At 44.4% G+C, this 25,149-nt stretch overlaps 1 protein-coding gene across 1 annotated transcript in view; it reads right to left on the bottom strand.

Moving 5' to 3' along the window:
• The window catches only part of fus (FUS RNA binding protein), a 77,027-nt gene that overhangs the window by 26,100 nt on the left and 25,778 nt on the right, over nucleotides 1-25,149 (bottom strand). The window contains exons 9-11 of the mRNA XM_056288359.1: nucleotides 18,238-18,347; nucleotides 17,888-18,017; nucleotides 12,773-12,871 (exon numbers count right to left, since the gene is read on the bottom strand). Coding sequence (XP_056144334.1) covers nucleotides 12,773-12,871; nucleotides 17,888-18,017; nucleotides 18,238-18,347 — 339 coding nt within the window. The remainder of the gene's footprint in view (nucleotides 1-12,772; nucleotides 12,872-17,887; nucleotides 18,018-18,237; nucleotides 18,348-25,149) is intronic.

Genomic DNA, 25,149 nt, shown 5'->3' on the forward strand with positions numbered 1-25,149 from the left:
CGATCAACATCAGAAGTGGAATCTTCCAAGGGGACTCACTATCACCACTGCTCTTCTGCCTTGCACTAGCACCACTCAGCAATCTACTGAACAACAGCAACTATGGGTACAAATCACAGAATGGCAAACTGACGCACCTGTTCTACACTGACGACCTCAAGATGTTTATGATGGACGACGATCAGCAGATGGGTCTACTCACCATCGTCAAGACCTTCAGCAACAACATCAAGATGGAATTCGGAATCGACAAGTGTGCCAAAGCCATTTTCAAGAAAGGAAGACTTACCAAGACAGCAGACTTAGACCTTGACACTGACACCATAATCAAAGAGCTAGATTAAGATGCCACACACAAGTACCTAGGAGTGAATAAAGGAGACAGCATACAACACTCAACCATCAAGGAGAAGATCTGGGAAGAGTACCACAGGAGAGTGCGTATGGTACCGAAGAGCGAACTCAAAGCGGCTAACAGAATTGAAGCTATCAATGCCCTAATGATACCTATAGTGACGTACAGCTTCAACATCATCAATTGGAAACTGAACGATATCAAGAGAATAAACACCAAGACAAGAAAGATGCTGACCATGGAGAAGATGCACCACCCGAAAGCAGATGTTGACAGCCTGTACCTACCAAGAGCTTCAGGAGACGAGGCCTAGTCCAACTCGAACTGACCTTCAAGACTACCACTATTGGGCTGGATGCATACCTGACAAAAAGAGATGAACCACCCCTCTGAATAGTAAAACGTCAGATCTACTCCATCAATAAAGAAGCTGCACAATTCAAGAAAGAGCTTGATGTCCCAGAAACCCCACCAACAGAAAATGAGGCAACTACCACCTATGCCAAACGAGTGAAGCAGAAGGCAAAACACCACAGCCAGCAGCAACTGCAAAAAACCTGGGAAGACAAAAATGCACGGGAAGTACCCAAAAAGAATTAAAGACACAGACGTGGTCCAACAAAAGACACACCAGTGGCTGAGCAGCACCAGACTGAAAGCAGAGACGGAGGGCCTGATTATCGCTGCACAAGACCAGAGCCTGGCAACCAGATCCTATCACCATCGCATCATCAAAGATGGAACAGACCCAAAATCCAGAATCTGTGGAATGTACAAAGAAACCATCGACCACATTGTCTCAGGCTGCCCGGAACTGGCAAAGACCAAGTACATATACAGGCACAACAAAGCAGCAGCATACCTGCACTGGAAGATCTGCAGGAGTTACAAGATCAAGACGACCGAGAAGTGGTACGAACATCAGCCAAAAACGGTCACTGAGAACAATGATGTCACCATCCTCTGGGACATGCCCATCCACACTGACAGAGATAAAAGCCAACAAGCCCGACATCGTTATCAAGGACAGGAAGGAAAAGAGGTGCATGCTCATCAACATGGCAATACCATCCGGAAAAAAAAAACACCTCAGTAAAAGTCACAGAGAAGCTGACCAAGTACAAAGACCTGGAGCTTGAAATCAACAGGATGTGGGGTATGAAGACCGAAACAACATCAGTGGTCATCGGAGCTCTAGGTCTCATGAAAAAGAAGGGAATGGAAAAGTTCACCAACCATATCCCAAGCAACATCAACATCCACGCAGTCCACAAGATCGCCCTACTCGGAACAGCCCACATATTATGACGAGTACTGTCAATCAAGTGACATCTGCCCTATAGTGCCTCAGGTCCATAGTTTGGACCCAGCTCTACAGGATGTAAAACAGCAAACATGAAAGAAATAATAATCATCATCATCATCATCATCATCATAATAGCAGCAACAACGTCTGTACATGAAAAAAAACAACCTAAAAGTTTTGGCCCGTGGCTTGGTATGCATGACATAATTTGGCCCTTGGGGAAAAATAATTGGGAACCCTGCCATACAAAGACTAACTAAGTGCATTGAACAAATCAACGATTGGATGTCTCAGAATTTTCTTCAATTAAACAAAGATCAAACTGAAGTAACTGTCTTTGGAACCAAGGAATAACGATTAAAAGTCAGCGCTCAGCTACAATCGGTAATGTCAAAAACCACAAACCAAGCCAGAAATCTTGGTGTAGTCATGGACTCAGACCTTAATTTATATAGCCACACTAAGTCAATTACATAGTCAGCCTACTATCGCCTGAAGAATATATCAAGAATTAAAGGATTTATGTCTCAGCAGGATTTGGAAAAACGTATCCATGCATTTATCTTCAGTCGACACGAGTACTGTAGCAGTGTCTTTACAGGTCTCTAAAATGTTTTTTTTTTTTTAAATCGGTCAAACAGCTATAGCTGATTCAGAATGCTGCTGCTTGAGTCATTACAAAGACAAAAAAGTGGATCACATCACACCAATTCTGAGGTCATTACACTGGCTTCCTGTCCATCAAAGAATTGATTTTAAAACTCTGTTCCTAATTTATAAAGCACCGAATAGTTTTGGGCCAAAATACATTTCTGATCTTCTGCTACACTATGAACCATCCAGACCTCTCAGATCGTCTGGGACAGGTCTGCTTTCTGTCCCCAAAGTCAAAACTAAACATGGAGAGGAAGCTTTCAGTTTTGTTTTGTTTTTGTTTTTTTGGATTTCCCCCCATTTTTCTCCCCAATTGTATCCGGCCAATTACCCCCATCTTCCGAGCCATCCCAGTCACTGCTCCACCTCCTCTGCCAATCCAGGGAGGGCTGCAGAGTACCACATGCCTCCTCTGATACATGTGGAGTCGCCAGCCACTTCTTTTCACCTGACAGTGAGGGGTTTCCAGGGGGACATACGGCGTGGGAGGATCACGCTATTCCCCCTTCTCCCCGAACAGGCGCCCCAACTGACCAGAGGAGGCACTAGTGCAGCAACCAGGACACATACCCACATCCCACCCACAGACACAGCAAATCGTGTCTGCAGGTATGCCCGACCAAGCCGGAGGTAACAAGGGGATTTGAACCGGAGATCCCTGTGTTGGTAGGCAATGGAATAGACCACTACGCTACCCAGACACCCCCACAGCTTTCAGTTTTTATGCACCACATATCTGAACCAAACTCACAGAAAACTGCAGGTCTGCTGCAACTCTGTTCTTTTAAATCAAGGCTGAAAACTTTCCTGTTTGCCGCTGACTACGATTAAATAAAATTTGAAGCTTTTTGATAATCATCTTACACTGCACTTTAACGTTTTACTCTTATCTTTTTATTTGTTTATGAATGCCTTTCTTAATGCCTTTTATGTTTAATGTAAAGCACTTTGAATTGCCTTGATGCTAAAATGTGCTATACAATTAAATTTGCCTTGCCTTCATACATTTGGAAGGGCTTATGTTAGAGAAAAGCGAAAGGTTTTTTTTCCCAAACCGAAATGTCTGTTGCCAACTGTTAAAACAGTGTAGTGTTACAGAAAATGCATTATATTTTCATTTGATGTCCACAGTCTGTGGCCATTTTATAGAGCAAGCACTGTTCCCTCCTGAAAATGATAACTCTATATACTACTAAAGAAATTGAAGTTGTTTCGTGAACATCAAGATTAAGTACTAAATGCCCACCTTTAAACAGCACTGAACTACATAAGGTGATCAGTAGGGTAGGGTCCATGAGGGTAGATTCCCTCATTCTAAGAACTTCGGCCAATATTTCCGGCTACAGTTCAGTACTGGTATGACAGCATTCCAAGAAAGACTGAAGCTGTTTTCAATAGGTACTTGATATTAACAGTCGGACCGCCCACTTCCACCGAGTTGACTGATCACTGCCAGCTGTTTTCAGCTTCCGCCTTCATGAGCAGCGGCTTCGTGAGATCGACAACTTTTATTTTTCTTTTACTAGTTCTTTATATTCTGCCCTAACCTCTTCATTTTGTTCTGATTTAGCTATTTTCTGATCTTAGTTCACTTATCACTAGATTCTCTAGTTTCTTTCTTATACAAATCTTGTGTTTAGTAGGTAGCTTCTTGTTCCCAGTTTGTTACTAGCTTTGAGCTTAGCCTAGCTTACCAGTTAGCTCTATTACATTTGCAGTCAAAGCAGCCTTGTTAAAACGATGGTTTGTGGTGACTGCTCCGTAGTTACAGATAGGTTGTCTCTACTAGAGAGACGGGTCCGTGAGTTAGAGCAGCTGCTTTCGGCTAGGATTACGTTAGATGTGACGGGCACTCCAGATAGCCTTAGCCTCGGGCCTGACAGCAGACCTGTTATTGCTAGCACTAGCTCAGCTTTGTCGGCAGATGCAGCGGAGTTTGTCTCTGTTTACCGGCGTGGGAAGGCTCGAAAGAGCAAGCCATCGGTCGTGTGGCCTGGTCTGCAGTCACCTCTCCCGACTACAAACCGGTTTTCACCACTCACCAGCCCTGTTGGTAGTCCTACCAGCCATCATGCTTCTCCCCCTTCTGTCGACAGAGTAAAGCAACACACGCTAGTGATAGGGGACTCCATTACCCGCAATGTTAGATTAGCTTCGCCAGCCTTGGTTCACTGTTTACCCGGGGCCAGAGTCTCCGACATAGAGGATAATCTTAGGGTGCTGGCATCACGGAGGGAGTGTCAGGGAACCCAGGCACACAGCACCACTACTTTCAGCAACATTGTTATTAATGTCGGCACCAATAATGCTATATGAAGCAATCAGAGATCACAAAAACCAGCCTAGTCAGAATGCTTGAGTTTGCTAGAAAGATGTGTCGGCATCGATTAATTGTCTCTCGTCCTTTACCTGTGAGGGGTAATGATGAGATGTACAGTAGGCTCACCTCAATGAACCGCTGGCTGGCTCATTACTGTAATCAGCAGGGATTCGGCTTCGTTGATAACTGGCCTTCTTTCTGGGGCCGCCCTTACCTGCTGAAAGCGGACGGCATTCACCCAACTGGGGACGGCGCCGCTCTTTTGTCTAGCAATATAGATAGCTGTTTATGTTTAGTTTGACACTAGGGACTTATCATTCAGCAGGTTGCAGGTGATTAGAGAGCCTGCTAGGTTTAAATCTAATGCGGGTGTGGAGTCAAGTAGTTTAATTAATATGATTAGTCAGGGAATTTCTCATAGTGTATATTATCAGCCTGATAGCTTGGTCTATAACATTGAGACTGTCTCCCTACCCCGCTGTATTGCTCCCAAGCTCTCCTCTCCTAAACGTGTGAATCACAATAATCTACTAATTACTCCTACCACTGGTAGTGGTGAGATGTGCGACAAAGTACCTAATAATCTACAAAACCAAACAGTTAGGTATCCAAGATGGTGGCGCGCTGGACGCAGCGGCTACTGTGGTTCCCTGTTCAGTGTCGTGTTTTCTTTGTTATTCATACATTAGTTTTAAGTTTATTTACAAGTGTAGGTCATGCGCTCTTCTACAACCATCAGGAACTTTGAAACCTCAGAACGGATTACACACTTCCCTCCACCATCACGGAAAATTTCCCCATCGATATTATACAGTGGAAACGCTGCCCCCGTCGGCAACGTAAACAAAAGAGGGGGAAACGTGGCGGGCTACATGCTAAGCTAAGTAGCGTTCCCTTCAAACTTTCCCTCCCCAGCATCTTCATGGCTAATATCCGATCGTTAGCTAACAAAATGGACGAGATAAGACTCAGGCAGTCCTCTCAGAAAAGGCTGCAGAACTGCTGTCTGCTGATGTTTACGGAGACTTGGCTCAACAGCAACTTAGCCGACTCGGCAGTCGAGCTAGCGGGCCGCACAGCCTTCCGTGCCGACAAGACCGCGGACTCCAGCAAGATCCACGGAGGAGGTTTGAGTATTTATGTCAATAACTCTTGGTGCAACAATATAAAGATCGTCGAAAGGCATTGCTCTGCTGATCTCGAGCTCCTTATGATTCAGTGCAGGCCTTTTTACCTGCCCAGGGAGCTAACGGCCATTACCATCGCCGCTGTATACATCCCCCCACATGCTAATGCTAAGGAAGCACTTAAGCAGCTACAATGTGCCATCAGCAGACAACAGACCAAATACCCGGACAATGCCTTTATCATAGGTGGTGATTTTAATCAGGCTAACCTCAGGGCTGTATTGCCCAAATTCTATCAGCATGTCTCCTGCCCCACTAGGGGCCAAAACACCCTGGACCATCTCTATACAAACATCAAGGACTCATACAAAGCTACTCCCTGCCCCCTCCTGGGGCATTCTGACCACTTCTGCCTGTTCCTGGTCCCAGCCTACAAACCCCTAATAAAACGGGTCAAGCCAGCAGTAAAGACAATCATTGTCCGGCCAGAAGGAGCAGTCTCTGAACTCCAGGACTGTTTTGAAAACACAGACTGGAGTATTTTTGCACATTCAGCTACCCATGGCTCCCATATAGACATTAATGAACAGACATCTACCATACTAGCCTACATTAACTTTTGCACTGAGAGTGTCACAACAACAAAATCAGTCCGCACCTTTCCAAACCAGAAACCCTGGATGACCAGTGAGGTCCGGCAGCTGCTGAAAGTACGGGATGCAGCATTCAAGTCAGTTAACTGTGAGGCCTACAGCGCAGCCAGATCCAACCTCAAAAAGGGCATCAGAACAGCCAAACATAAATATTCCCTATGAATAGAGGACCACTTTCACAATAACTCTGATCCTCGGCGAATGTGGCAAGGCATTCAGTCTATCACAGACTACAAAAGCTCTAATCGCGGTCCCACTGTCCATGATGCCTCCCTGCCAGACAAGCTAAATCATTTCTATGCCCGCTTCGACAAGGACAATACTGACCCAGCCACAAAAATCCCCAGCCACCCAGAAAACCAGGTGCTCACTCTATCGATCGCAGAGGTCAGAGAATCACTGCGCAGAGTGAACACATGGAAGGCTGACGGACCAGATGGCATACCAGGTTAGGTCTACAGGGAATGTGCCGACCAGCTGGCTGAGGTCTTCACACCTGTATTTCACCTCTCACTGTCCCAATCTGAAGTCCCGGCATGCTTTAAGACCACCTCTACCATTCCTGTCTCCAAGAAACCAACATCCACATGTCTGAATGACTACCGACCCATAGCACTCACCCCCATTGCCATCAAGTGCTTTGAAAGACTGGTTCTGGCTCACATCAAAAACATTATCCCCCCCACATTCGACCCACATCAGTTCGCCTACCGTCCCAAAAGGTCTACTGAGGATGCCATTGCCAGAGGAAGACGCAGAGGACAGGAAGAAATGGAAACGGATGATCTGCTGTGGTGACCCCTAACGGGAGCAGCCGAAAGTAGTAGTAGTAGGATGCCATTGCCCTGCACATTGCTCTGACCCACCTTGAACTTAACGACACATACATCCGGATGCTGTTTATAGATTACAGCTCTGCCTTCAACACTATCATCCCTGCCAAACTAACCACCAAACTCCTCTCCTTTGGCCTCAACCCCTCCCTCTGTAACTGGATCTTGGACTTCCTGACCAACAGACCTCAGTCTGTTAGGTTAGGTGACCACTCCTCCTTCACCCTGACCCTCAGCACAGGTGCCCCTCAAGGCTGTGTTCTGAGCCCTCTCCTTTTCTCCCGCTTTACTCATGACTGCCTGCCAACTCACCCTTCAACTGTTATAGTTAAGTTTGCAGATGACACCACAGTCATTGGCCGTATCACCAACAATGACGAGATGGCCTACAGAGACGAGATTGAGCACCTCACATCATGGTGTGCTACCAACAAACTTGTCCTTAATGTGCAGAAGACAAAGGAGCTGATTGTGGACTTCAGGAGGTCTAGAAGCTGCAGCCACTCCCTCATTCACATCAATGGGGTGAAAGTGGAGCATGTTTCCAGCTTTAAATTCCTTGGAGTTCACATCAGCGAGGACCTTTCGTGGACATTAAACACCCATGCCCTTGTGATAAAGGCCCAACAACGCCTGCATTTACTGAGGAGGCTGAGGGGTGCCCGTCTACCCCCCAAAATTCTCACCAACTTCTACCACTGCACCATAGAGAGCATCCTGACCATCTGCATCTCAGTGTGGTACAGCAACTGCACCTCAGTAGACCAGAAAGCTCTGCAGCGGATCGTCAAGGCCGCCCAGCATATCACCAGTACCCAGCTCCCAGCCATAAAAGACATTTATCACAAACGTTGCCTTCGAAGGGGTCTGAGCATCAGCAGAGATCCCACCCACCCCAACCATGGACTGTTCTCCCCCCTGCACTCTGGGAGACACTACAGGAGCCTCAGAGCCCGCACTACCAGGCTCAAAAACAGCTTCTTTCCACAAGCTGTTGCCTACTTGAACCTGGCTACCCACTGAATGTCTGTAGATATTTTTAAATATTTTGTACTCCAGCTCTTTTAACTTATTTTCAGCTTTTGGTCTTCATGTGTGTATATCTTATATTGTGTTTGCTGTGTTTGTCTGTGTCTGTTTTGCACTGTTTGGTGAAGCCACAGCCCTCATTTCATTTTTAACAAGAATGTGACCACATATCGTCCAAAGTGTTGGTGGCCAAAACTCTCAACAAGGTGTCTAATTCCAAATAATCTTTCACCTATTGGTAGCTCTAAAGCTCTGCCTACTACTCATCACTTCCACAAGATGCTTAAATTTGGTTTCGTAAATACCAGATCACTGTCTACCCAAGCCTTACTAATAAATGATCTGATTCTTGAACATAGTTTTGATATGACTGGGTTATGTGAAACATGGCTGAAACCAAATGTTTTCCTTCCCTTAAATGAAGCTTCCCCACCTGACTATACTTATGCCCATGTAGCTCGGGCAAATAAACAAGGTGGGGGTGTTGCCTTAATATATAAATCAATTTTCAATCTGACTTCTAGACTTGAATCTAAATTCCAGTCTTCTGAGTCTCTTGTTCTTGGTCCATCTCCCTCAGCCATGAATAGACTCGGCTCAGTCCAAATTGTGATACTCTATAGGCCTCCTGGCTGTTACTCGTTATTTCTTGAAGAATTTGGAGAATTTGTCTCAGGCCTTGTTACTCACTCTGATGAGATTCTAATTCTAGGTGATTTCAATATTCATCTGAATAAGGCTGCTGATCCTCTAAGTAAAGCCTTTCTGGCACTAGTTGATACTTTTGGGTTCACTCAGTTTGTTCAAGAGTCGACTCATTGCAGTGGTAACACCCTTGATTTGGTTTTATCTAAAGGAATAGCTGTTTCTGATCTGAATGTCTTACCAACCACATCTGCTGGGTCAGATAATTTTCTCATCAAATTTGAAGCATTACTGGCCTGTCCAGTTAATGTCAGCACAGATGTAATTACCACTCGCCATATTGGTCCCTCCACTGTAGCTGTATTTGGCCAGCAGCTGCCTGAAGTCTTGGCTCCTTTCACTGTGGTAAATGACTCTATTGAAAATTTCACTAGTGACTTAAATGTGGCCCTCTCTAGTCTCCTCGATTCAGTTGCACCTCTCACTACCAGAGCTAGGCGACTAAAGAGGCCTACACCCTGGTTTAATGATGAGACATGTGCTCTTAAGCGGACCTGCAGGAGACTGGAACGTAAATGGTGAAAATCAAAATTGGAAGTTTTTTACCTAGTGTTTATTGAAATACAAGCGTGCTTTATCTACTGCAAAAACATCGTATCTCTCTCACTTAATCAATATTAATAAACATAACCCCTTTGACATTGTATCTAAACTTACTAAAAAGCAGCCGTCTATTAGCTGCTCACCATTCACAACCCATGAATTTCTAGATTTTTTCTGCAATAAGGTTGATGAGATCTTAAAATTAGTTCTTCAACTCCATCTACTCCTGCAGATCCTGTCTTACTAAATTCCTATATACACAATGAATCACTGACAGTTCCAGTTATTACAGATTTTGAGACTATCTCTCTTGATACTTTGACTAAGTTCGTGTCAGCTTCTAAACCAACTGCTTGCCTACTTGATCCCTTACCAGCAAAACTTTTTAAAGACCTCTGGCCTTTTCTTGGACCTACAATGCTAGACATAGTTAATGTATCTCTTACTACTGGCATTGTTCCCAGCAGTTTTAAGACAGCTGTGGTTAAACCTCTACTGAAAAAACAGCACCTTGATCCAGGGTCTCTTAATAACTATCGACCAGTCTCTAATCGTCCATTCTTCTCTAAAGTACTAGAGAGAGTTGTGTATCAACAACTTTCGACCCATATAAAAGAAAACCATCTATATGAACCTTTTCAGTCGGCTTTCAAGCCCTGTCATTCCACTGAAACTGCTCTGACCAGAGTGGTAAATTATCTTTTACTGGCTATCGACTCTGATTCCACGTCTGTGCTTCTACTACTGGACCTCAGTGCAGCCTTTGACACCATTGATCACTTTATACTTTTAGATAGATTAAATTGTAATTTTGGTGTCTCTGGCTTAGCTTTCTCTTGGCTTAAGTCCTACTTATCTGAAAGAACGCATTGTGTCTGCTATAATAATATTATATCACAATTTTCTCACGTTAAATATGGTGTGCCTCAGGGCTCAGTTCTTGGCCCTCTACTTTTCTCTCTTTACATTACACCTCTTGGCCAAATTATACGCAGTTATGGAATAAATTTCCATTGCTATGCTGATGATACTCAGCTGTATGTGCATATAAGGGCTGATGATCATACTCAAATCACTAACTTAGAGGCCTGCTTGGCTACTGTGAAAAACTGGATGTCACTTAACTTTCCGCTTTTAAATTCAGATAGAACCGAGATGCTGGTCATTGGCCCTGCTAGACACAGACACCAATTTGATCAAGTAACGATAACAATTGACAACTCCGTGGTTTCACAAAGTGTGGCAGCCAAAAATCTTGGTGTTACGTTTGATCCCAGCCTTTCCTTTGATAAGCACATTAAAGAAATCACCAAGACTGCCTTTTTTCACTTACGTAACAGCTAAAATTCGGTCTTTTCTCTCAATGGCTGACGCAGAGACTCTAATACATGCATTTGTTTCATCCAGACTTGATTACTGTAATGTTCTGTTCTCAGGTCTGCCACATTCTAGTACTAGAAGTCTTCAGATGGTTCAGAATGCTGCTGCTAGAATCCTAACTAAAACTAGGAAATTTGACCATATTACACCAATTCTTGCCTCCCTTCATTGACTTCCTATCCATGTTAGATCAGAATACAAGGTGCTTCTGCTGACTTATAAAATCCTAAATGGGCTTGCTCCATCTTACCTGTCTGATCTCCTTAAACTTTACATGCCATCTCGAGCGCTTCGTTCTCAAAATACAGGGCCCCTGTGTGTACCCAAAGTTAAAAAGAAGTCAGCTGGTGGCAGGGCCTTTTCCTATCGGGCTCCATTGTTGTGGAATAACGTGCCTGCTGCCATCAGACAATCAGAGTCTGTTGAGTCCTTTAAATCCAAACTTAAAACTCATCTTTTTGCCTTAGCTTACAATTAGTTTCCTTTAAGTTGAGTGCTTCACAACCTGTACTGGATGGCGGGTTGGTTTTCTGTCTCAATGAATTTACCAACCACTGTTCTGCCGAAGATTTTCGAACATAGATTACAGAGTATAGATTATGACTAGTTGATGACTTAATTGATTATGACTAATGACTATTGCAAACTGTTCTCTTCTCTAAAATGTCTTTTGTCTCTCTCTGAACGATGTCTTCTCCTTTCTCTTTTTCTGTGTTTGAATGGTGTCATGTGAGTCTCTCTTGCGTGCACGTGCAGTTGGTTCTCCTCCCAGGTCTCCGTGGTGATGGTGGTTGCCATTTCCTCACATACGTTTTTTTTAACATGATGATTGATGCTGGTCACGTGGCTTGGGTCCCGGACTGTTCCGTTGGCATCTGGACACTGCTTGGCATCCTGTGCATCATGTTCTTCATAAATTTTATGTCCATTATAAATCTGTTATCCTCTTTCAATGTTGTATTATGTAAATTGCGTGAACACAACATCCATTGCACGCTGTCCGTCTTGGGAGAGAGATCCCTCCTCTGTTGCTCTCCCTGAGGTTTCTTCCTATTTTTTCTCCCTGTTAAAGGTTTTTTTTTAGGGAGTTGTTCCTTATCGGATGAGAGGGTCTGAGGTCAGGATGTTGTGTTGCTGTTAAGCCCACTGAGGCAAATTTATAATTTGTGATATTGGGCTATACAAATAAAATTGATTTGATTTGATTTGATAATGTCCTGACACAAGATCAATAATCCAGGTAAGAAAATCAAAGACGAACTGATTCAAACTTCTTTGATATTAACATATTGTTATGCATTTCTGTTATAATGTTTATCCACTGTATTTACATAAAACACCATGATATAACAATATTGTGTTTCAAAATACATTATTGTTATCATTTTTATTTACACTATCTTCAATGAACTCCAGAGATTAATGTAGTGGACGTGATTGAAAGGTTTTTGACTAAGATTCCGAGAGGGTGCAGTTTAAATCCGCATTTACTTGAACTAAGGTTGCCAATGAATGCAAACTGAGATAAAGCAAAATTTTGAGACAAAATTTTTACCACATATTGGAGATTTGTCGGTGATCAATACCACAAGCCCACAATAATGCCGGAAATGATCCTTTAAAAAACAATGTTGTGCTCAGCAGTTTCATTCACTCTTAGTCACACATGTAACTCCAATAGCCTAGGACACAAACTTTCCCTTCTTTGTGTCCTCTATCAAAACTCCTTCTCCGCCTTCCCATTGGCATGGAATAAATGAAAATTACTGATAGTGAGTGGACTGCAGTGTTTCGGGGGGGGTTAGAGACCCTATCTAAGCTATGAACACAAAGACACTGGAAAATCAAAGGCCTAGCATGGACTCACCTCCTCGTCCTCGACCACCCCTCATGCCACCCCGGCCTCCAAAATCAGCCCTGCGGGTGGCAAAGGACACCTTAATGGGATTTCCATTGAAGTCCTTCCCTGTCAAGAATCAACAGAAATCAACAGACATTAGGAGTTGGCCTCTCATCTCACACAACCAACCCACACCCACAATCTGTGAAAAATCTGAGGACTTAAGAGGTAGCACTGGATTTCATCCAATAAGGGAAGGTATAGTACAGTGCATGAACTTTTATTGAATACAAAACTAGTATTCACCAGTCAACATTCAAAAGGCTTACCAAATACACTGCAAGTAGGCCTGCACAATATTGGAAAAAAACTCACATTGCGATATTTTTTTGTGACATATACACCGATCAGCCAAACAAAGCACTAAAACCATTGACAGGTAAGTGAATAACATTGATTGTGTTGTTACAATAGCACCTGCCAAGGGGTGGGATATATTAGGCAGCAAGTGAACAAACAGTTCTTGAAGTTGATGTGTTGGAAGCAGGAAAAATGGGCAAGCGTAAGGATCTGAGCAACTTTGACAAGGGCCAAGGCTCTCAAAGATTTTGACATGGGCCAAATTGTGATGGCTTGATGATTGGGTCAGAGCATCTCCAAAATGACAGGTCTTGTGAGGGCTGTTCCTGATATGCAGTGCTCAGTACCTATAAAAACTGGTCCAAGAAAAGACAACTGATGAACCGGCGACAGGGTCATGGGTGCCAAAGGCTCATTGATGTGCGTAAGGAGTAAAAGCTATCCCGTCTGGTCCGATCCCACAGAAGAACTACTGTAGCTCAAATTGCTGAAAAAGTTAATGCTGGCTATGATGGAAAGGTGTTACAACATACAGTGCATTATAGCTTGCTGCGTATGGGATTACATAGTAACCGCAGACAGGTCAGAGTGCCCATGATGACCCCTGTCCGCCATCAAAAGCGCCTACATGGGCACGAGCATCAGAACTGGACAATGGAGAAGTGGAAGAAAGTAGCCTGGTCTGATGAATCAGCCGGGTGTGTGTGTGTGTGTGTCTCGTTTACCTAGGGAAAAGATGGCATCAGGATGCACTACGGGGAGAAGCTGATGGAGGCAGTGTGGTCATCTGGGCAATGCTCTGCTGGGAAATCTTGGGTCCTGCCATTCATGTGGTTGTAATTTTGACACGTACCACCTACCTAACCTTGTTGCAGACCAGGTACAGCCCTTCATGGCAATGGTATTCCCTGATGGCAGTGGCCTCTTTTAGAAGGACAATCGGCCCTGCTACACTGCAAAAATTGTTCAGGAATTGGTTTGAGGATCATGACAAAGAGTTCAAAATGTTGCCTTGGCCCCCAAATTACCTAGATCTCAATCTGATTCAGCATTGTGGGATGTGCTGGAAAAACCCCACCTTGCAACTTACAGGACTAAAGAGGACCTGCTGCTAACATCTTGGTTCCATCCATGCTTCGACGGGTCAGAGCTGTTTTGGCATCACAAGGGGGACCTTACGTACACAATATTAGGCAGGTGGTTTTAATGTTTTGGCTGATCAGTGTGCTGTGATATGAAAAAATACAGGAATTTTCACCAGATGACTTGAATAGCTCTATTCTTCTTTTTTTCTTTTCTTTACTACTTTATTAATCTCCATGGGGCGATTCTTCCCCAGTATTTAACCCATCCTAGCTGTGTAGCTAGGAACAGTGCACAGCTGCCGTGCAGCGCCTGGGGATCAACTCCAGTTTGTCTTACCATGCTTCGGTCAGGGGCACAGACAGGATTATTAACTGTATGCATGTCTTTTTGATGGTAGGGGAAACCGGAGCACCCGGAGAATATCCACCGCAGACATGGGGACAACATGCAAACTCTACACAGAGGATGACCTGGGATGACCCCCAAGGTTGGACAACACCCAGGGTTCAAACCCGGGACCTTCTTGCTGTGAAGCAACAGCACTAACTACTGGGCCACCATGCCGCCCAGTTTGATTTGAAAAGATCAATTTGAAAAGAATTAAACATTCTAGAATGATTGGGGTGACTTGGCAGGGGAGTTGTTTGGAAATTGTGAAAGCAGTGCCTTTTTTCAGACAGACGGCCGAGAATAGTGATACGCAGATCAGCTGACATCATCCAAATCCGTGTGTACACATCACCCACCGAAACAAACTATTTTCTCCGATTTAGAGACCTGCACCTGATCACAAATTACCATTATTTCTCAGTGGGATATATATGTAAACGTGATGTTATGGTAGGATATTACACCATGTTTGAGGTACCAGTTTTGTGGCTATCATACACATACAGTGCTTTGCAGCTGTTGCACATGACATACCCAGCATTTGACTTCTCATGGTTAAGTATTTCACTAAATTGCTCCCACACAGAATTTTTCTGCCCTTCCTTTTTTTTGTTTTTAATTCTTTTTTAATGTTCTCTGATCTTTTTTGGCTCCATTGCTGCTCAAATATGGCGACAGAATAGTGCCAAAAAGCACTCGCGCGATAAAACATGCATTCGGGCGTATTATATTATTTCACACATGTAGATATTAACTGCGAGCGCGCAAATTATCTCTGTGCGCGCGCACTCAGAGGAAACTGCTCCCCGAGAGAGGAAAAAAATGCTGCGAGCGAGGAGGAATCTGTGACCAGCGCGCCAAACAACCACTCGAAAATCACTCCGCTCTCTCAAAGTTGATTTCTGCTCGCGCGAAGTGAATTTCTGCTCTCTCGCCTGAAACTTTTGGCACAGTGGGGGAGGTAACCAGGGGACTGTACTGGCTCTGCTGTGATTGGTCGTTTCTGAAGAGCGACATTTGATTGACAGCCCTCCTTTCAGAAAGCCTGGGAAAGTGAACTCCCAGTCCCTGAAGAAGACGCCATTACCACTTCGTTTTCGAACTCCGCTGCTCAGCAGGCATTTTTTCAAATAGGATAACCTGGATTGAATTCGACTATTTGCAATGAATGAAAATAGTGGCTTTAGTAGAGTTTCATGAAAATATGTTTCTGAGAAATATGTTGTGTAGTGTAGTTAACTTAATTACCCTTATTAGTCTGCGTGCATTCTATCTAGATGAAATTTTACACAAGCCACTGTTTTTGTTCATCACAAATGCCCGAATTCAGCCAAGGGTTTCTCACCTGAAGTAACCTCTGCCCAGACGCCGTTGTCTTCTTCGTTTCAGCAGACTTCCATGAGAAAAGGGCTGTCAATCAAATGTCGCTCTTCAGAAACGACCAATCACAGCAGAGCCAGTACCGCCCATGGTTCCCTCCCCCACTGTGCCAATACCACCCCTGGTCCCCTTCCCCACTGTGCCAATACCGCCCCTGGTTCCCTCCCCCACTGTGCTAATACCGCCCCTGGTTCCCTCCCCCACTGTGCCAAAAGTTTCAAGCGAGAGAGCAGAAATTCACATCGCGCGAGCAGAAATCAACTTCGAGAGAGCGGAGTGATTTTTGAGTGGTTGTTTGGCGCGCTGGTCAGATTCCTCCTCGCTCGCAGCATTTTTTTCCTCTCTCGGGGAGCAGTTTCCTCTGAGTGCGCACGCATGGAGATAATTTGCACACTCACAGTTAATATCTACGTGTGTAAAATAATATAATACGCCCGAATGCATGTTTTATCGCGCGAGTGCTTTTTGACACTATTCTGTCGCCATACTCAAGGCAAATGGACGCCGCAATTGGCACAATGAGTCGTCTGCTAATTTCTGCTTGACGAAAAATGAAGCTTAAAATATGTTCACATTTAGAGAATGTAATCAATATTTTCCTCATTAAATATGTATTATTTCACCCACCCACAACCCATCCTCTAGTAATCAGAATGTTAATTTTTATGACTCAGCCAGCCCGATCTGCGGATTAACCGCGGTGCCTGCTGATATAACTGGGATCCAGGTGCATCACTAGCCGAGAAAAAGACAAACATGTCTATGTGTCATTCGTCCAAGCGAGAAATGACAAATGTCCCGGGTATTAAAACGAAGTAAATTATATTAAACAAGGGGCATCCAGGTGGTGTGGTGGTCTATTCCATGCTGACCAACACGGGGATCGGTGGTTCGAATCCCCATGTTAGCTCCGGCTTGGTTGAGCGTCCCTACCGGCACAATTGGCCATGTTTGCAGGTGGGAAGTCGAATGTGGGGATGCGTCCTGGTCGCTGCGCTAACACCTTCTCTGGTCGGTCAGGGCGCCTGTTCGGGAGGGAGGGGGATCTGGGGGGAATAGCGTGATCCTCCCATGTGCTACGTCACCCTGGTGAAACTCCTCACTGTCAGGTGAAAAGAAGCGGCTGGCAAATCCACATGTATCGGAAGAGGCATGTGGTAGTCTGCAGCCCTCCCCAGATCAGCAGAGGGGGTGGAGCAGAGATCGGGACAGCTTGAAGAGTGGGGTAATTGGCCAGATCCAATCGGGGGAAAAGGGGTCGAAAAAGAAATAAAAAAATATCAGGCAGACTCTTCTTGTATATTAGTCATGGAAAATGAGAACCGTGTGAGTTTTCCTTTTGTATCAAGCAGCAAAAAGTTGTAGCATGAGGTGTTCCGAGTTAATTTGCCTTATTTCACATTGCAGGAATATTGTACATGCACACACTGCAATGACGATGCTGAAATGATATATTGTGCAGTTCTAATTGCAAGCCATTTCATGTAAAAGATTGCACTTTGGACAGGCTTTAACATTACAGTAAGTTGTAACCTAGCCCAAGAAAAAAAATTATAGAATTCACGATCATATTGGGAATTCTGAAATTGATAAAAACTAAACTGACAGGATATTTTATCATTATCACTCACCCTTATGTTATGTCAAGTTCAAGCTAATGTGCTAGTGGCATGTTAGGTGAGGAAACATAAATGCAAATTTCATCAATTTGCTCTCACTAGAGATGGCATTTTGGTGATTAAGATTTGGTGATAAAATATGTCCACAATCCCATTTCTGTACAGCATCTTTGATTTTATTGCCACCTTTTAGTAAGTATTCCATTTCGTCTTGAGCTTTATGTGTATGTGGGGGCAGGCATTGCCCACCAAGCTGATGCTGAGTTTGCCATCAACACAGATAGCAAGAAAAAAAAAAAAGTATTACCATCAAACCAGTCAATGGCTGCCTTAGCTGAGGGAGGGTCATCAAAAGACACTGTAGCCTCCCCCTTCAGTTTCCCCGTCTCTCTGTCTGTGTATAGGTTGATCATGGGCAGACCTGTCTTCTTATTAACCTAATAAAAATCATGGAGGAATACAACAATAAGTGGAGGGTGACGTATAAAACTAAGTGGAGTGTTAGGTGTTTTATTTATGAAGCACAGGAGAACACTGTCCAACATTTATCATTATCATCATCACCAAGACTTTAACTCTAACCAAGGAACATTCTTCATTCAGTGTTACTCCCGAGCAGCAGAGAGATGTACTGGTAGTGTGGTCAGTCAGACATACCTTAATGATGCCAATCTGCTTAAAAAAATCAGCAACTGAGTCAACAGTGTAGTCATCTCCCAAGCCTTGCACAAAGATGGTGTTATTGTCAGAGTTATCCTGGTCTTGCACTGTTGGAAAATGAAGATGAGAGGTGTTAGAGTAGCAAAGGCCAACAAGCAGCCCATGGAGCTCCTGATCTACTGTACAAACCATGACACTGATGAAGGATTGCCCCATATCTTTTTGTCTGGAGTCACTTGACTCATTTATTCCCTGCATATTAGACTTAGACGTATACTACTTTTATTGCCATTGCCTCATATGCATGTCTCATACATACAAGGGAACGAAATTATGTTTCACAAGGACCACAGTGTCGCATAAAAACAAATAACACACAATAAATATTAAAAACAAAAAGTGCATTAAAAGCAAAAATTACTTCACAGACCTAGACATCACAAGCACACCTGACATGGACAGTGAGAAAGACGGTCAAAAAGTCATTTTGTGGAAGGTCTAAGTGTTCAGGCTGTTGAGGAACCTCACAGCCTGAGGAATGAAACTATTGCATAGTCTGGTGGACGCAGCACGGATGCTCTGGTACCTCCTGCCAGAGGGTAGGAGGGTGAAGTGGATGTGGGAAGGGTGGGTGGGGTCCTTCACGATGCTGAGAGCCTATGATCTTTCCAGGTGTCTTCACCATCCGCTGTAGGGATTTGCAGTCGGAGGCCTTGCAGTTCCCAGGCCAGACAGTGATACAGCTGGTCAGAATGCTCTCTATGGTGCCTCTGTAGAATGTGATGAGGATGGGTAAGGGGAGATGCCTTCTTCAGACACCGCAGGAAGTGAAGACGCTGCTGGGTCTTCTTGGAGAGCGCAGTGACATGTGAGGACCAGGAGAGGTCCTCTGTGATGTGAACTCCCAGGAACTTAACACTGCTGACTCTCTTCCACGTCCATACCATTGATGGTCAGAGGGGTACGGTGGGCGCTGGTCTTTCTTCTTTTTTTTTTCTCAAAATAATTTTATTGCTTTTCACACAGGAAGGCAAATGCATTTATACAGTTATACAGTAGAATTAAGAATGATTGTGTTAGCAGTGGAACAATAAAGACAACAGTGTTATAATTGTCCTGCTAGTGATACAAAAACCCATCCCTCAAAGCAAGCCCACCCAATTCTCGAAACCCCCCACCCCACCACCCATCCAATGAACCCCCCTCCCCACCACCCATCCCATGAACCCCCTTCCCCACCCTCCACTCCAGTCCCCCCCCCGCCCACTATCCCGCCCATTCCCCTGGGGTCACATTCATACACACACACACATTCATTTCAAGGGAGAGGGGAAGGAGGAGGAAAAAAAAGGAGCCAACTAAAGAGAGTTGAGAGAAAACATGGTAAACGAAGAGAGATGGGAAACTAAAAGGAATAAAATAAGGATAACATGAAAAGAGTGAATAATGAATAATAAAAAAGAGGGGAGGGTCAGCTCTGATCAGTCAGTTTCTTCATTGATAGTTAAGGTGTCAATGTGTTCTAAGAGGGGTTGCCAAGTTTTACGGAATGTCTGTAGAGAACCCTTTAGTGAGTATCTAATTTTCTCAAGCTTGATGCAGTGTAGTATCTGCTGAATCCAGCTATTGTGAGTGGGAGGGGAAGAGTGGGTCCATTTAAGAAGTATGAGCCTTCGGGCAAGTAGAGTAGTAAATGCAATAACTTGGTTTGTGGCCTTAGGAAACATATGTTGGGATTCGGCAATTCCAAGGAGGGCAGTGAGAGGGACAGGGTCTATCACTGTCTCCGAGACGGTACTTAATGTATCAAAAATGTTTGTCCAGAATTCAGCAAGCTGCGGACATGACCAGAACATATGTATGTAATCAGCTGGAGACTGTTTACATCTGTTACATGAGTCTGTTCTGTCTGGGTAAATCCTAGCTAGTCTAGCGTTGGTATAGTGGACTCTATGTAAAACCTTACACTGCAATAAACTGTGTCTTGCACATATAGAAGAAGTGTGTACAAGGTCTAGTGCCTGCCACCATTGCTCATCTGTCATAGTGGTCCCGAGGTCCTGGTCCCAAGCGGCTCTCAGGGAGTCTAGGTGAGTTGGGTTTAGTCTGAGTATGTTATTGTATAGGATTGAGATGAGACCCTTACGACTAGCGTCTAGACACAGAAACGAGTCTAACTGTGTTTCTGGTGGGTGACCAGGGAACTGTGGGAACTGGTTTTTAACAAAGTGCCTGATTTGGAAGAAGCGGAACAGGTGGGTGTGTGGAAGGTTGAATTTTGTTGACAGCTGTGCAAAGGAGGAGAAAACACCATTAGCGTACAGATTGTAGATGGTTAATAGTCCTTTTTCTGACCAAATTTGGAACACTGGATCAGAGCAAGATGGTAAGAAGAGGTGGTTTCTATATACTGGGGCTAGACCCGTTGGAGAGTGCAGGCCAAACTGCTTCCTAAACTGGTTCCAGATCCTTAAAAGTGTTTGTGACTACTGGGTTCTGTGATATTTTTCTAGCTGAGGGGGGTAACTGCGAGCAGACCACCGACCAGAATGAGAGACGTGCAGAGGCCAGCTCCATCTGTGCCCAGAGAGGCAGGTTATCCTGTGCCGCCATGGTTTTCCAGAAGAGAATCTTACCGATATTACACGCCCATTAATAGTAGCGGATATTTGGCAAGGCCAGACCACCTTCACACTTGGGGAGTTGAAGGGCTGAGCTTTTGATACGTGCCCTTTTACTGCCCCACAGAAATGAGTTAATCATCTGATTGAGTGTAGAAAAAAAGATTTCTTGATGAAAATCGGGATGTGGAGGAACACAAAGAAAACGAGGAGCAACTGTCATTTTAATCAGATTTGCGCGTCCTGAAAGTGATAGAAGGAGGGAGGACCACCTAGACAGGTCAGACCTAAGACGATCTAACAGGGGTTGGACATTTTTTGCGAATAGCTCAGTAAAAGATTTGGTGAAGAAGACTCCTAAGTATTTGAATCCCTCGGTGACTCGTCTAAAGGGAAATGGAGCCTGGGGGAGTCTCTCCGCGGGAGGGTTAATAGGTAGATATTCACTTTTCTGGAGGTCAAGTTTGTATCCAGAAAGCTTTTTGAATTGTTCCAGAATGTTCAGGATTATGGGAATGGAAGACAGTGGGTCAGAAACGTAGAGCAGCAAATCGTCAGCGTATAAGGACAGTTTATGAGACACCCCAAACCGTGTAATGCCCTTATATCTGTCCTCTCCACGGAGCCAAATGGCTAGTGGTTCCACAGCCAAGGCGAACAATAATGGGGATAATGGACAACCTTGGCGGGTGCCGCGGTAGAGTGAGAACTGGCTTGATCTAGTGCCATTAATATAGACCGACGCTACAGGGGAGGAGTACAGGACTTTTATCCAAGAGACAAAATTGGCACCTAGACCAAATTTTTCAAGTATGTAAAACAAGTACCCCCACTCCACCCTGTCAAACGCCTTTTCCGTGTCTAAGGAGAGCACTATTTCAGGTGAATCGGTGGCGGAAGAAAAGAGTATATTAAACAACCTTCTAGTGTTAAAAAAGGATTGTCTTCCGTGGATGAAACCCGTTTGATCGGGGTGAATCAGAGCCGGCACGACTTTTTGGAGACGACACGACAGAACCTTGGCCAGTATTTTTAAGTCCACATTAAGAACAGAGATCGGCCTGTAACTGCCACAGAGTAGTGGGTCCTTAGACTTTTTGAGCAGCAGTGTAATTGAAGCCTCTGATAAAGTAGAGGGCAAACAGCCTACTAAGAAGGCATCATTGTAGACCCTCACTAAGATTGGGGCGAGTACTTTTGAAAAGGTTTTATAGAACTCAGTGGTGTAGCCATCAGGCCCAGGTGCCTTACTGCTTTGTAGTGACTTTATTGCATCCTTAACTTCTAGAATTGTTATGGGAGCGCCCAGCTCGCTAGAGTCATCCACCTGGGGAAGAGTCAATAGATCTAGAGGATTCAAGTTGTCCCAGTCAAACAGTGATGACTCGGATGAGTATAATTTAGAGTAGTATTCAGAGAAGACGTTCCTAATTTTTATAGGGTCTGTTGTGACCTCGCCAGTGTGTGACTGTATTTTAGGTATCAGCCGGGATGTACTTTCCGCACGTGCTTGGTATGCAAGAAGTTTTCCTGGCTTATCTCCCTGTTCGAAAAAGCGCTGTCTGGTACGCAGGAAGAGTCTCTCAACTTGACCAGTTGATAGTAAATCGTACTGCGATTGAAGTTGAAGCCGTTTTGTATATAGAGCTGGAGAGGGGTTCTGTGAGTATTGTCTATCCAGTTCTCGTATTGCATCTGAAATTTCTATCAATTTTGAACGTTCTTGCTTCTTGAAACGGGAGACAAACGAAATTATATGTCCGCGGAGGCACGCCTTAAAGGACTCCCAAAGTGTGCCACTACTAACATCTGATGTGTCATTTATATCAAAGAAGACCTGAATTTGTGTAGCAAGAAAGCTTTTAAAATCCGGCTCAGCTAATAAATGTGTATTAAATGTCCATGGTTTGGAAGGTGGTCTGCCATGAGGGAAATTAACCTCTACAGATGTGGGGGCGTGGTCAGAGATAACTATGCTGCGATAGTCACAGGAGCGAACATTGTGAGTTAGATTATTATCAAGTAAAAAGAAATCTATCCGTGAATAAGTGTGGTGAACATGTGAGAAGAATGAGTAAACCTTGTTGGAGGGGAATTTAGTTCTCCAAGGGTCTATTAAGCCCAGTTGCTCAGCATGATATTTTAAAATGTTGGCGGACATTGACGTTGTTGAGAGTGTGGAGGATGACCTGTCTAATACTGTATCCTGAACCTGATTGAAGTCCCCACCAATGATAATATAGTGATCATTGATATTAGGTAAGGAGGAGAAAAAATTAGACATGAATTTGTCGTCATCCCAGGTTGGAGCATACAGTACGGCCAGGACCACGGGAGTATTCTGTAATCTACCTGTCACTATAACATAACGACCATTGGTGTCGGCTATGGTGGTGACTGGTTCAAAAGCCACATTCTTGTTTATAATAATTGCGGCACCTCTAGCTCTCTCAGAGAAATCTGAGTGGAACAGGTGTCCCATCCATGACCTTTTGATTCGAGAAATGTCAGAGGTGCGGATATGTGTCTCCTGTAAAAAACAAAGGTCACCTTTAAGATGCTGCAAGTGACTGGTTACTTTGTTAGCTTTGATGGCAGTATTCATCCCTTTAACATTCCAGGAGATGAAGCGGATGTTTCTACCACTCACTGACATGGTTCCCTAAGTCGTACCTGTACCTGAAATTGAGCTGAGAGGGGGGGGGCAAAAAAGGGGGACCAACACGCATCACACACTCACACACATACTCACCCCAGGGGGACCCCAGTCCCGCAGGAAACTGCAAGCTTATGTATCTCCCTGGATACAATCCTTCCTGGATAAACATATCCTTCCCAGGTTAATCTCCTTCCCCAATGAAATAAAACAATTCCCATCTTAAACCTTTGTATAGAGAAATGTAAAACATAGAACATTGTGTATGAAGAGAGGGAAAGTGGAAAAAAAGACTGTAATGGTCGGTTCTGACATCCCTTCTCAAATATACCTTTCTCAAATATTAAACTAAATATGGCCAGTCAACTGTGCTGGGTGTAGCATTAACATCAGGCACGGAAGCACCCATTTGTGTACTTACAAGTAACGTAGCCCAACAGTGATCAGAAATGAAAGAAAAATAAAAGCAACATATGAACCAGCATGGAAGCTTTAAGCGCAGTCAGTAATAACATGTTAACGTTAAGTAACCTGTAACGTTGGTAAAATAAACAAGAGGCAGGAGAAAGTAACGTTACCGACATAATAAATCCAGCGGTGTCAGCTGCGCATTGTTCAGAGTCCAGTGTGGTCGCGATTCTGATTGGAACTGGAAGCGGCCAAACCCGCATATAAGTGAGCTCAAGTCCCAAATATGATGTAAAAAAAAACATGAAACATTTGGATTTGAGAGAAAAAAAATGCTGTTACCAAACACAACAACGAAGTCTCCATCAAACGTGTATGCACAGTAGCGTGGGTAAGAACCGATCTCTAGTCTGTGGTGACGTTAGCGTCTGGCTGTGTTCTGTTGGCTAGCCAACGTTAGCTAGCTAGTAGCACGCCAGCCAATGCCAATGCTAACGCTAGCGTTAGCCCAAGACTTGCCCGAGCCAGCCAACGTTAGCTATGTTAGCATGTCAAAGCTCGCGAGTCAGCCAATTAGCCGTTTAGCTACTGCGTTACCATTAGCTACATACCGTATCGGAGCGACGTGGAGTGTCTGGTTTATGGAGCTGATTTACGAGTGACTGCTCAAAAGATATTTCTTAGCTGCATCCACAGACGAAAGCCGCACCCTGTCTCCATTCTCCGTCGTAATCATCAACCTGGCTGGGTACTGGAGGCTGGGCTTGAGACCACGCTGGTAGAGTTGCTGCATCACTTCACGGTAGGGAGCCCGCTGTTCCTGCACATCAGGGCTGTAGTCTTCGTAGAAGGTGATCGGCTTGTTCTGATAGCGGAGCTCTGACCCTGGCTCTGCTCGTCTTCTCCGGGCCTCGCGGAACACTTTCTCTTTCGTTTGGAAGTTGTGGAACTGAATAATGACAGGCCGGGGTCCTCCCTATAGTCCCCGGGTCCTATGTTCCCCGCTTTGTATGAGACCGGGGAATATCGGACCTTTTTGTATACAGAGGGCCCTATATTCCCCACTTTTCCCCAAAAGTGTCCTATGTTCCCCGTTTTGTATGTGCAGGGGAACATAGGACCTTTCTTTATAAAGAAAGGTTCTATGTTCCCCGGTCAGCAGGTTTGACGCTGTTTGGTGCAAAAAGTGCATTTTCAATAATGCATTATTTAGGGCAGATTATT

Source organism: Lampris incognitus, chromosome 10, assembly GCF_029633865.1.
Source record: "Lampris incognitus isolate fLamInc1 chromosome 10, fLamInc1.hap2, whole genome shotgun sequence".
Lineage (NCBI taxonomy): Eukaryota > Metazoa > Chordata > Actinopteri > Lampriformes > Lampridae > Lampris > Lampris incognitus.